Source organism: Pempheris klunzingeri, chromosome 2 (genome assembly GCF_042242105.1).
Source record: "Pempheris klunzingeri isolate RE-2024b chromosome 2, fPemKlu1.hap1, whole genome shotgun sequence".
Taxonomy (NCBI): domain Eukaryota; kingdom Metazoa; phylum Chordata; class Actinopteri; order Acropomatiformes; family Pempheridae; genus Pempheris; species Pempheris klunzingeri.
Window position 1 is genome coordinate 21246063 of NC_092013.1, and position 12939 is coordinate 21259001.

General features: G+C 40.5%; 3 protein-coding genes across 3 annotated transcripts; all 3 read right to left on the reverse strand.

The window, feature by feature from the left end:
* Positions 1 to 767: 767 nt before the first annotated feature.
* Positions 768 to 1335, reverse strand: LOC139217572 (transcription factor HES-1-like). Its single transcript, XM_070848924.1, has 2 exons — positions 1213 to 1335; positions 768 to 1100 (listed from the first exon to the last, which is right to left on the reverse strand). Exons 1-2 carry the CDS (start codon positions 1333 to 1335, stop codon positions 768 to 770), a joined length of 456 nt encoding a protein of 151 aa, XP_070705025.1.
* Positions 1336 to 4667: 3332 nt separating this feature from the next.
* LOC139215665 (transcription factor HES-5-like) lies at positions 4668 to 5325 on the reverse strand. The gene is made up of 2 exons (XM_070846700.1): positions 5203 to 5325; positions 4668 to 5090 (listed from the first exon to the last, which is right to left on the reverse strand). Exons 1-2 carry the CDS (start codon positions 5323 to 5325, stop codon positions 4668 to 4670), a joined length of 546 nt encoding a protein of 181 aa, XP_070702801.1.
* A 5853-nt stretch (positions 5326 to 11178) lies between these two features.
* LOC139217679 (transcription factor HES-1-like) lies at positions 11179 to 11746 on the reverse strand. The gene is made up of 2 exons (XM_070849074.1): positions 11624 to 11746; positions 11179 to 11511 (listed from the first exon to the last, which is right to left on the reverse strand). Exons 1-2 carry the CDS (start codon positions 11744 to 11746, stop codon positions 11179 to 11181), a joined length of 456 nt encoding a protein of 151 aa, XP_070705175.1.
* Positions 11747 to 12939: the final 1193 nt, after the last annotated feature.

A 12939-nucleotide genomic window follows, 5' to 3' on the forward strand; every position in this document is an offset into this window, starting at 1 on the left:
TTCTTCATAACTATTAAATTCAACTGAATCTCAAAATGTAAAAGTTACATTGTCACTGGAAAACTGTGACATCAAACAAACCTTTTACCATAAAACGATAAACATATTGATCTTTAAAACAGATCATTTTTACAACAATCACATAAAATGAGAGAAAGTCTATTGTGATAAAATGTCCTTAAAAAAGACAGTTAAGTTTTTTGATCCAAAAGATCATTGTTGATAAAGAGGTAACAAATGTCACCATCGCATTATGTTTTACCAAAACATGAGCATAAAAGAATCACAGGAAAATTGTGACATTAATAAAACCTTTCAGAAGAAAAAGATAAACATCTGGATCTTACAACAAATCAGTTCTGACTAATCACAGAGATTAAAGTGACATAAAGTCCATCATGACAACATGTCCATAAAAAGGACAGTTAAAGGTTTTTGATCACAATGATCAATAACAATCAAGGGATAACAAATGTTATCATAACATATCCTACCAACACATGAAGCACAGTGAGAAATAATGATTGCTGATGCAATCAGATTGGCTTCATGCAACATGACAGGATTTTCTCTTTCTTCATGTGAAAGATGTTGCTGCTGTCATTTCCTTAGGAAATGTCATGTTGCTCAAAGAACAACAGACTAAATACAACCTTCTGTACATACAGAAGAACAAGTCCATTAACTTCCATAGAACTCATTTCCAGTAATCTTTGACCAATGTGATCGTCTCAGTGTGTCTGCTGGTGTCTCCAGTCTGTAGGTGTCTACCACGGCCTCCAGGGGGCGCTGGTGACTGGACTCTTGTCTTTGGTGATGCTGGTGTGGACTGAGGAGCTCAGAGGAGAGAAATCAGCCTCTCTCAGGTTCTTATCAGAGGAAGACTGCAGCGTGTTGAAGTGGTTCAGCAGTCTTCTCTGCTGCTGGTTCTCCTGTTGCAGCTTTGTCAGGAAGCAAACTGTCATCTCCAGGATGTCTGCTTTCTCCAGCTTGGAGTCTGGCTGCTGTTTGAGGAACTCTGGACCCAGGAGAGACTTGAGCTGCTCAATGCTGCTGTTGATTCGCTCTCTGCGTAACTTCTCCACCAGAGGCTTTCTGATCTGCAGAAAGAAGAACAAAGTCATTAATAAACTCATCCTGGAGTATAGAGTTAGAATAAAACAGACGACATCTGATGAAGGGTGTTTAAATCTTGTTGAATCTGGAGTTTACCTTGTGGGTCAGAGTGAGAAGCTCCTGAGAATTGGTCATTGCTGCAGTGATTGTAGGAGTCATGGCTGGATGTCTGTGCTGTAGAGGTCTCTGTAGAGAGAATCTGATCTCTGCTGGCTTCATCCCTCCTATTTATAGTCCCACATCTCCATATGAATGTGTGGGTCTTGGTCTGGCTGGAGTTTCTCACAGTTTGTAGCCAATCAGAGAGCTTGTTGAGATAATAAGAAATGCCACACACTAAAAGCTCTTATTGCCCAGCGGACAATGGTTAGATGTGGGGGGAGCAGGTGGAGGACTGGGGGGGGTGATGGAGAGAGACCCACAGAGCTCTGTGTGAATCTGGGAAAGTGGTGACCCTGTAGAGAGAGCAGATCTGCTGCCTGATGCTGGGATCAATGACTCTGACTGAGCACACGCTCATCATCCCGTCACACACGTGGGAGAATAATGCTCATGATGTAATGTATGAAATATATTTAGGACTGAATTTGAGGTGAAAATTAAGCAAATGCTTTTTTAGCCCTTTTAACTGAGCCAAAATTTAAAACGTAGCAGGTGAACTCCATCTATTTTGAATTGATAAATTAATATTTCTCTGTCTAACAATGAAGTTATGAAGGTACTTCATAATTTTTTCTACATTTTCCTTTCAAAATGTTTTTGCCAATCAGTAATATTAGATCTATGATCAGAAATCATTGTGGTGCCTATTTTATTCCATTTAAAATAAAGTGAAGACAATAACTTTGCTGCTGTCCAGATGCTGCAGAGTCTTTTGACACGTGCCTTGTAGTCGGGGTGAGTAAGAAGTTGCGCTCAGTTTCCCACACTGACTCCCTGTATGGTGTGTTCAATGAACCACAAAGGGACTTCTGTGACAGATGCTGCTGGGTGTTGTTATAGAAACAGAGCTGACATCACACACCATCTGGAGGGAAAGGACGCCATTGGCTGGTTCTGACTGTTTGTGAAATTTCAAATTTCGATGAACAATCTGCTATAAGATATCACTACAATCATTATCCTCTCATGTTTCCACTTATCATCATACCATATTTTACACCTGCAGTCATAATCCTGCCTCATTCCTGAGCATCGCCTGGATCAAAGTTTCAGCTCTACACATGAGGGTGGGAGGATTCCTGGGGGGCAGCTGTTTCCTGAAGTGTGCCAAATCCCTTTGGAGAATTATGAAGAGGCTGCTGGTGGGATGGATGTCATTCACACTAAACTCTGCCCTCCAGAGCTTTCCCACACTCCGTCCATTAGCAGAAAACAGGAACGTGCCCCTCTGCAAATGGACTCTTTGAGGATCCTGTGCACGAGCAGTGTGTGAGTCAACAGCAGAGGGAGGGTGTCCCTTAAAAATGAGCTAGTCGAAAATTAAGCAAAACCAAAACTTAGCTCAGGCAAAAGGAAAATTAAAAATAATCAGCTCACAGTTTATACTCATGGATGGCTAATTTATGTTCCAAAATGCCAAATTTTCATGTTCATATTCTGCTCTGCTCAATGTATATTTAGGCCCAGTGGTGTAGATGATTCTCTTTATTAAATATCCTCAGCATGTCAATCATGTGCAGTTAGTTTGTGTTTCAGGTGTTTGCTGTTCAAAGCACCAAATATCATGAGACTGTTATTCTGAGAAATATGGTATTATGTAAAATTTACAAAATTCTTATGCTATGATATTTTAAACAGGTTACCCTACAAAGTGTAACCTTTTTCAGGCTCTGTACTGACAATATTTGATCTCACTTGATGAAACAACAATATTCTAAAAGGTGTTGATTTATATCAGAAGTACATTTACAACCAAATTAATGATTTAAACTAGTTTCTATTTCTGGAGCCAGAGTCCCTTTTGATCTGCGTCTCTTCAGGACAAAGGTCTGGATCTATTGTCCCACAGGGCTCTGTGAGGGAGTTTCCTCTGGTTTCCCACACTCTGTCCTTTCACTGGACCAACAATAGAAGTGTGTCCTATAATGCAGCACATTAGAAACAATGTCTGACCTAATTAATGAGGAGCGTGATTAACTTCAAAGTTCTTACATTAAAACACCTGAAACTGACAATTATGTCAAAATGCTGGTGCACCAAAAATGTCTGAAATGTATATTTCGTCATTTGGTTTGATGATTTGACTCACTCTGTATAAATTAGCATGACACTGATAATCCCCATTTGTCAAAACTCTTGATTGAACCACACAACTGTGCTTCGTTTTACACTTCACAGGAATGTTATGGATGAACAATTAGTACGTGTGCTGGAATGTATCTTGATTTGTCAATCAAAGGTGGGAACAGTAATGGAACAATAATCAGTGAAAATGGATTAAAATGTATAGACAGTCTCTAATTCATCATTTGAAACATGGCACAAAACATGAGAACACAAAAATTTTCAGCTTGCAGTGTTTGTTTATTCAACAAGTCACAATGAGCCACATGAAGTAAGAAAGCTCCAACTAGAGGTGATGATGCATCACAACAACAACTTGTAGATTTCTACAAGACACACTGTACTCAGAGAGAGTAAAGGAAGAGCTGTCTTTATAAAAGACAAACGATTTACAGTATCTGAGCACACAGTGCTCGCTGTCCTTTCATATTAGTTTCACACTGGATCAACACATTTGCACTTATTAGACAAAAATAGCCCAGTAAAAACTGACCTTACAACAGATCACATTGTTCTTCATAACTATTAAATTCAACTGAATCTCAAAATGTAAAAGTTACATTGTCACTGGAAAACTGTGACATCAAACAAACCTTTTACAATAAAAAGATAAACATATTGATCTTTAAAACAGATCATTTTTACAACAATCACAAGTCAATTGTGATAAAATGTCCTTAAAAAAGACAGTTAAGTTTTTTGATCCAAAAGATCATTGTTGATAAAGAAGTAACAAATGTCACCATCGCATTATGTTTTACCAAAACATGAGCATAAAAGAATCACAGGAAAATTGTGACATTAATTAAACCTTTCAGAAGAAAAGATAAACATCTGGATCTTACAACAAATCAGTTCTGACTAATCACAGAGATTAAAGTGACATAAAGTCCATCATGACAACATGTCCATAAAAAGGACAGTTAAAGGTTTTTGATCACAATGATCAATAACAATCAAAGGATAACAAATGTTATCATAACATATCCTACCAACACATGAAGCACAGTGAGAAATAATGATTGCTGATGCAATCAGATTGGCTTCATGCAACATGACAGGATTTTCTCTTTCTTCATGTGAAAGATGTTGCTGCTGTCATTTCCTTAGGAAATGTCATGTTGCTCAAAGAACAACAGACTAAATACAACCTTCTGTACATACAGAAGAACAAGTCCATTAACTTCCATAGAACTCATTTCCAGTAATCTTTGACCAATGTGGTCGTCTCAGTGTGTCTGCTGGTGTCTCCAGTCTGTAGGTGTCTACCACGGCCTCCAGGGGGCGCTGGTGACTGGACTCTTGTCTTTAGTGATGCTGGTGTGGACTGAGGAGCTCAGAGGAGAGAAATCAGCCTCTCTCAGGTTCTTATCAGAGGAAGACTGCAGCGTGTTGAAGTGGTTCAGCAGTCTTCTCTGGGACTGTGTCTTCACGTCCTCCTTGGACAGGAAGTGTTCCACCTCTTGGACACACCTGGAGTAGCCCTGATCAACAGCTGCTGAGTCCACAGCTTGGTGCTGCTGCTGCAGTTGTCTGAGAAAGCAAACTGTCATCTCCAGGATGTCTGCTTTCTCCAGCTTGGAGTCTGGCTGCTGTTTGAGGAACTCTGGACCCAGGAGAGACTTGAGCTGCTCGATGCTGCTGTTGATTCTCTCTCTGCGTAACTTCTCCACCAGAGGCTTTCTGATCTGCAGGAAGAAGAACAAAGTCATTAATAAACTCATCCTGGAGTATAGAGTTAGAATAAAACAGACGACATCTGATGAAGGGTGTTTAAATCTTGTTGAATCTGGAGTTTACCTTGTGGGTCAGAGTGAGAAGCTCCTGAGAATTGGTCATTGCTGCAGTGATTGTAGGAGTCATGGCTGGATGTCTGTGCTGTAGAGGTCTCTGTAGAGAGAATCTGATCTCTGCTGGCTTCATCCCTCCTATTTATAGTCCCACATCTCCATATGAATGTGTGGGTCTTGGTCTGGCTGGAGTTTCTCACAGTCTCAGCCAATCAGAGAGCTCAGGAATACAATAAGGGATGCAGCACCGTGAATGCTGTTATTGCCCGAGGGACAATGGTTAAATCTCAGGGGAGCAGGTGGAGGACTGGGGGGGTGAAGGAGAGAGACTCACAGAGCTCTGTGTGAATCTGGGAAAGTGGTGACCCTGTAGAGAGAGCAGATCTGCTGCCTGATGCTGAGATCAATGACTCTGACTGAGCACACGCTCATCATCCCGTCACACACGTGGGAGAATAATGCTCATGATGTAATGTATGAAATATATTTAGGACTGAATTTGAGGTGAAAATTAAGCAAATGCTTTTTTAGCCCTTTTAACTGAGCCAAAATTTAAAGCGTAGCAGGTGAACTCCATCTATTTTGAATTGATAAATTAATATTTCTCTGTCTAACAATGAAGTTATGAAGGTACTTCATAATTTTTTCTACATTTTCCTTTCAAAATGTTTTTGCCAATCAGTAATATTAGATCTATGATCAGAAATCATTGTGGTGCCTATTTTATTCCATTTAAAATAAAGTGAAGACAATAACTTTGCTGCTGTCCAGATGCTGCAGAGTCTTTTGACACGTGCCTTGTAGTCGGGGTGAGTAAGAAGTTGCGCTCAGTTTCCCACACTGACTCCCTGTATGGTGTGTTCAATGAACCACAAAGGGACTTCTGTGACAGATGCTGCTGGGTGTTGTTATAGAAACAGAGCTGACATCACACACCATCTGGAGGGAAAGGACGCCATTGGCTGGTTCTGACTGTTTGTGAAATTTCAAATTTCGATGAACACTCTGCTATAAGATATCACTACAATCATTATCCTCTCATGTTTCCACTTATCATCATACCATATTTTACACCTGCAGTCATAATCCTGCCTCATTCCTGAGCATCGCCTGGATCAAAGTTTCAGCTCTACACATGAGGGTGGGAGGATTCCTGGGGGGCAGCTGTTTCCTGAAGTGTGCCAAATCCCTTTGGAGAATTATGAAGAGGCTGCTGGTGGGATGGATGTCATTCACACTAAACTCTGCCCTCCAGAGCTTTCCCACACTCCGTCCATTAGCAGAAAACAGGAACGTGCCCCTCTGCAAATGGACTCTTTGAGGATCCTGTGTACGAGCAGTGTGTGAGCCAACAGCAGAGGGATGGTGTCCCTTAAAAAACAATTAAAAAGGCAATATATGAAAATTAGAATTAATAAAATAACATTTTAAACAGTAGATGAATCGATTAGCATGTTATGTGTCTGGGTCTGAACATCAAGGCGGAATTTTTCATTATATCTCTTTGTTTATTGGGGTCATAATTAATGTGACAGGAAGTGGATTCTGGATAAGGCGCCAAAATTAAGATCTCTAACCAGCGTCAACAACTAACACCAGAAGATGGCCTTTTAAACTTCTTGTGAGTCAAAGTTCACAGCAGTAGCAGGGAGGACAGGTGGTGCAGCACCTGAGGAACGAGCGGACGAGACAAAAGTAAAAATGAAGAAACTCCACCACAGCGAAGCTAACACCCCAACGGCTCGGGTGCCAGTTGTGAGTAAAGTTCACTGTTGGTACACTGAAGGGTTATTTTAGACCAACAGCTTTATTGTCTTGCAAGGCTGTAACATTTTTATGTTGTTTGGGACTTCTGGGGAAATGTCGCTGTCCGTGCTGTTGAAGTATGGCCTTGGTGTGTTGTGAATGTTTTGTTTACTGCAGTGCTGAAATCCTTTTGTCAAGTTAAAGTGCCAATGCAAAAGTAAAAGTATGTAAGTATAGGCAGGAAAATGTGCTGAAAGTATTTAAAGTAGTAATCAAAGCAGAAAAATGTCCCTCGTACCAGTTATGTTAATATATCATTAGATGATTATTATTACTCATACTGTTGGAATTTGTCAAGGTAAGTTAATTTTTTAACTATAGTCAGTTTGATAATGGATTAATCTGATGATCATTTTCTCAGTTAGTCTACTGATTGTTTGGTTTGTAAAACTTCGGCATGTTATGAGAAATTGCGACACAATTACCCAGAGCCTTAAGTAGCACCTCCACATTGCTAGTTTTGTCCAAACAACAGCACAAACTTTTAAAGTATTGTAAAATAAGTGTAGATTAGTTAAATGATTGAATGTAAAAGCACCAAATCATCACACTTGTCCTGGTCCACACTGGGTCCTGGTCCCGGTCCTGCTGATGTGGTTCTCTGGTTCCTGTGGATCCTGGTCCTGGTTCTGCTGATGTGGTCCTCGGGTTCCTGTGGATCCTGGTCCTGGTCCTGCTGATGTGGTTCTCCATCAGCCAATGGATGTGCGTTGTCCAAGGCTACAGCCTGTCCGTCCTTGGGAGCTGGATCTGTCCTTCACTGTGGTGCTCCCGGAGGTTTCTCTTTTCCCACTGGGTTTTTTGAGTTTTTCCTTCCCGAAGAAGGAGGGTCATAAAGGGCAGGTGATGCCTCGGACCGATCCATCGGACTGATCCATCAGACTGATCCATCGGACTGATCCATTGGCCTCATTGACTGCTGGACTCTTTATTAGATTGTTTGTTCGCTTACACTTCAGTGAACTTTGTAAAGCACTGTGAGACAACTCTGTTGTGATATTGGGCTATACAAAATAAATTGAATTGAAATTGAATTGAATTGTTAAGCTGGAAACATGAAATGTTTTTGTGCAGGAAAAATGACTTCATAATAGTCGGCAGTTATTTTTCTGTCAAGTGATTCACCTGCACTTGTATACACGGTCATGTGGATTAATTTATAACAAAACATTATGTCCCTCTGACATGTAGCGGAGTAGAAATAGAAACCTGCATGAGATGAAAAGACGCAAGTAAAGTGCAAGCACCTTAACCCTTTCATGCATGAATTATGATAACCAGGATTTTTTTATTAAGTGTTTTTATTCATCTTTAGGTATAAAAAACAAGAACTTTTTTTTTCCAACCCAAATTTTATAAAGATATATTTACATGTCCAGTAGTTGAAATATAGCCAGTGATGCATGATGTGCACTTCAGTGGACATGTGATTAATCCTTATTTCCTCCCAATATAAAATCAATACTTGGAAAATTTAGCAATTGCATCACTCCTTAGAAGTTACTTGATGTCCCCATATTTTTCTTACCTGCAAGAAAAATGAGCAACTTGGTGTTTCTGGCTGTCTGTTGACCATCTTGGTTTCACTCTTTTTTTTCACTTGCAATGGCTTCCCACTGGGTAGCAGTGTATGAGATGAGGCTGTAGCATCCACTGTAGTGGCTGATGTGCAACTATGCCATCAAAACTCATGCATATACAAGAAAACATTTTGAATAGCTGCACACTGTAGTGACCTCTATGCATGAAAGGGCTAAATAACTGTCATGATCCTGCTGTCTCTCTCCCTCTTGTGTCTTTTTGTCTCCCCCTGTCTGTTGGAGCAGAGTCAGGAGGGTTACTCCCGGTCATCCACCCACACACCTGCAATAATCACACACCTGTTCCTCATCAGTAATCAGCCACCTCCTCCTCCCCTGTCTTTATAAGCCTGCTTCACTCTCTCCCTCACTGCCAGATTGTCTGTTCCCGTATGGTAACTCTTGGCTCCTTTTCTCCAGTTTTCCTTGTGCTAGCTTTTGTCTTTGTCCCTCGTCTCATCTCCAGCCTGCTCCCTCCTGGTCTCCACTCCAGCCCGGTTCCCTCTTCTCCTGCCCGCTTCCCCCCGGTCTCCACCACGGTCCAGTCCCTCACTCCACCAGCCTGCTCTTCCCTGCTACTACCACCTGCCTGGTTACAAATAAATTTACCAATCTCCTAACCAGTGTCTCTGTGTCCGTCTGCATTGTGGGTTCAGCCAGTCCCGTTCCGTACAACAATAACTACTAAAGTAAGTTACAGTAAAGTAAGTATAGTACTTGAGTAAATGTACTCCGTTATATTCCACCACTGGTTTTCTAAAGTGTGTTGGTGGTTGATTTAATTGTGTAAGTAATTTGGTCATGTTAAATCTTGTTTGCTTGCAATGTCGTTCAAGGCCTGGTAGTCAACATATTCTCCGTGTTAAACAGCCTCTCAGCCTGTATGCCTTGTGCAGTATTTTGTGTTTCAGCTGTTTGTTGTCAAAAGACTGAGTATGATGAGGTTTTCATTCTGTCAAACTTTGTGTTAGGAGAAGTTAACATGATTGTTAGGTTTGAATATGTTTAAAAGGTTAACTTACCTAGTTTAACTACATTGTGCAAGAAATATTGGCTCAATATATAAAATGACTCTTCAGGGCAAAGGTCTGGATCTATTGTCCCACAGGGCTCTGTGGTGAGTTTCCTCTGGTTTCCCACACTCTGTCCTTTCACTGCGTTCACTGGAGCAACAATAGAAGTGTGTCCTATTATGCAGCATATTAGATACAATGTTTAACCTTTTTAATAAGGAGCATGATTAACTTAAACAGGTCTTTGAAATGGATTTTCTCTCATTTGGTTTGATGCCCTGACCTACTACGGGAGTAACATAACTGATAATTGGTCTTCAACACAAGTCTGGATTGAAGAACATTACTAAGTATAGTTTTACATGACACAGGTATGTCATGGGTGAACAATTGCTTGTTTGTTGAATTGTATCTTAATTTTTCAATCAAATGAAAGAACCATGATAGAGGCCTCTATCAAGTAAGTAAAAATGTATAGACAGTCTGTCTTTCATCATTTGAAACATGAGACAACATGACAAGACAAATCTTCAGCTTGCAGTGTTTGTTTATTCAACAAGTCACAATGAGCCACATGAAGTAAGAAAGCTCCAACTAGAGGTGATGATGCATCACAACAACAACTTGTAGATTTCTACAAGACACACTGTACTCAGAGAGAGTAAAGGAAGAGCTGTCTTCATAAAAGACAAATGATTTACAGTATCTGAGCACACAGTGCTCGCTGTCCTTTCATATTAGTTTCACACTGGATCAACACATTTGCACTTATTAGACAAAAATAGCCCAGTAAAAACTGACCTTACAACAGATCACATTGTTCTTCATAACTATTAAATTCAACTGAATCTCAAAATGTAAAAGTTACATTGTCACTGGAAAACTGTGACATCAAACAAACCTTTTACAATAAAAAGATAAACATATTGATCTTTAAAACAGATCATTTTTACAACAATCATATAAAATGAGAGAAAGTCTATTATGATAAAATGTCCTTAAAAAAGACAGTTACGTTTTTTGATCCAAAAGATCATTGTTGATAAAGAGGTAACAAATGTCACCATCGCATTATGTTTTACCAAAACATGAGCATAAAAGAATCACAGGAAAATTGTGACATTAATAAAACCTTTCAGAAGAAAAAGATAAACATCTGGATCTTACAACAGATCAGTTCTGACTAATCACAGAGATTAAAGTGACATAAAGTCCATCATGACAACATGTCCATAAAAAGGACAGTTAAAGTTTTTTGATCACAATGATCAATAATAATCAAGGGATAACAAATGTTATCATAACATATCCTACCAACACATGAAGCACAGTGAGAAATAATGATTGCTGATGCAATCAGATTGGCTTCATGCAACATGACAGGATTTTCTCTTTCTTCATGTGAAAGATGTTGCTGCTGTCATTTCCTTAGGAAATGTCATGTTGCTCAAAGAACAACAGACTAAATACAACCTTCTGTACATACAGAAGAACAAGTCCATTAACTTCCATAGAACTCATTTCCAGTAATCTTTGACCAATGTGGTCGTCTCAGCGTGTCTGCTGGTGTCTCCAGTCTGTAGGTGTCTACCACGGCCTCCAGGGGGCGCTGGTGACTGGACTCTTGTCTTTAGTGATGCTGGTGTGGACTGAGGAGCTCAGAGGAGAGAAATCAGCCTCTCTCAGGTTCTTATCAGACGAAGACTGCAGCGTGTTGAAGTGGTTCAGCAGTCTTCTCTGCTGCTGGTTCTCCTGTTGCAGCTTTGTCAGGAAGCAAACTGTCATCTCCAGGATGTCTGCTTTCTCCAGCTTGGAGTCTGGCTGCTGTTTGAGGAACTCTGGACTCAGGAGAGACTTGAGCTGCTCAATGCTGCTGTTGATTCGCTCTCTACGTAACTTCTCCACCAGAGGCTTTCTGATCTGCAGAAAGAAGAACAAAGTCATTAATAAACTCATCCTGGAGTATAGAGTTAGAATAAAACAGACGACATCTGATGAAGGGTGTTTAAATCTTGTTGAATCTTGAGTTTACCTTGTGGGTCAGAGTGAGAAGCTCCTGAGAATTGGTCATTGCTGCAGTGATTGTAGGAGTCATGGCTGGATGTCTGTGCTGTAGAGGTCTCTGTAGAGAGAATCTGATCTCTGCTGGCTTCATCCCTCCTATTTATAGTCCCACATCTCCATATGAATGTGTGGGTCTTGGTCTGGCTGGAGTTTCTCACAGTTTGTAGCCAATCAGAGAGCTTGTTGAGATAATAAGAAATGCCACACACTAAAAGCTATTATTGCCCAGTGGACAATGGTTAAATCTCGGGGGAGCAGGTGGAGGACTGGGGGGGGTGATGGAGAGAGACCCACAGAGCTCTGTGTGAATCTGGGAAAGTGGTGACCCTGTAGAGAGAGCAGATCTGCTGCCTGATGCTGGGATCAATGACTCTGACTGAGCACACGCTCATCATCCCGTCACACACGTGGGAGAATAATGCTCATGATGTAATGTATGAAATATATTTAGGACTGAATTTGAGGTGAAAATTAAGCAAATGCTTTTTTAGCCCTTTTAACTGAGCCAAAATTTAAAACGTAGCAGGTGAACTCCATCTATTTTGAATTGATAAATTAATATTTCTCTGTCTAACAATGAAGTTATGAAGGTACTTCATAATTTTTTCTACATTTTCCTTTCAAAATGTTTTTGCCAATCAGTAATATTAGATCTATGATTAGAAATCATTGTGGTGCCTATTTTATTCCATTTAAAATAAAGTGAAGACAATAACTTTGCTGCTGTCCAGATGCTGCAGAGTCTTTTGACACGTGCCTTGTAGTCGGGGTGAGTAAGAAGTTGCGCTCAGTTTCCCACACTGACTCCCTGTATGGTGTGTTCAATGAACCACAAAGGGACTTCTGTGACAGATGCTGCTGGGTGTTGTTATAGAAACAGAGCTGACATCACACACCATCTGGAGGGAAAGGACGCCATTGGCTGGTTCTGACTGTTTGTGAAATTTCAAGTTTCGATGAACAATCTGCTATAAGATATCACGACAATCATTATCCTCTCATGTTTCCACTTATCATCATACCATATTTTACACCTGCAGTCATAATCATGCCTCTTTGCTGAGCATCGCCTGGATCAAAGTTTCAGCTCTACACATGAGGGTGGGAGGATTCCTGGGGGGCAGCTGTTTCCTGAAGTGTGCCAAATCCCTTTGGAGAATTATGAAGAGGCTGCTGGTGGGATGGATGTCATTCACACTAAACTCTGCCCTCCAGAGCTTTCCCACACTCCGTCCATTAGCAGAAAACAGGAACGTGCCCCTCTGCAAATGGACTCTTTGAGGA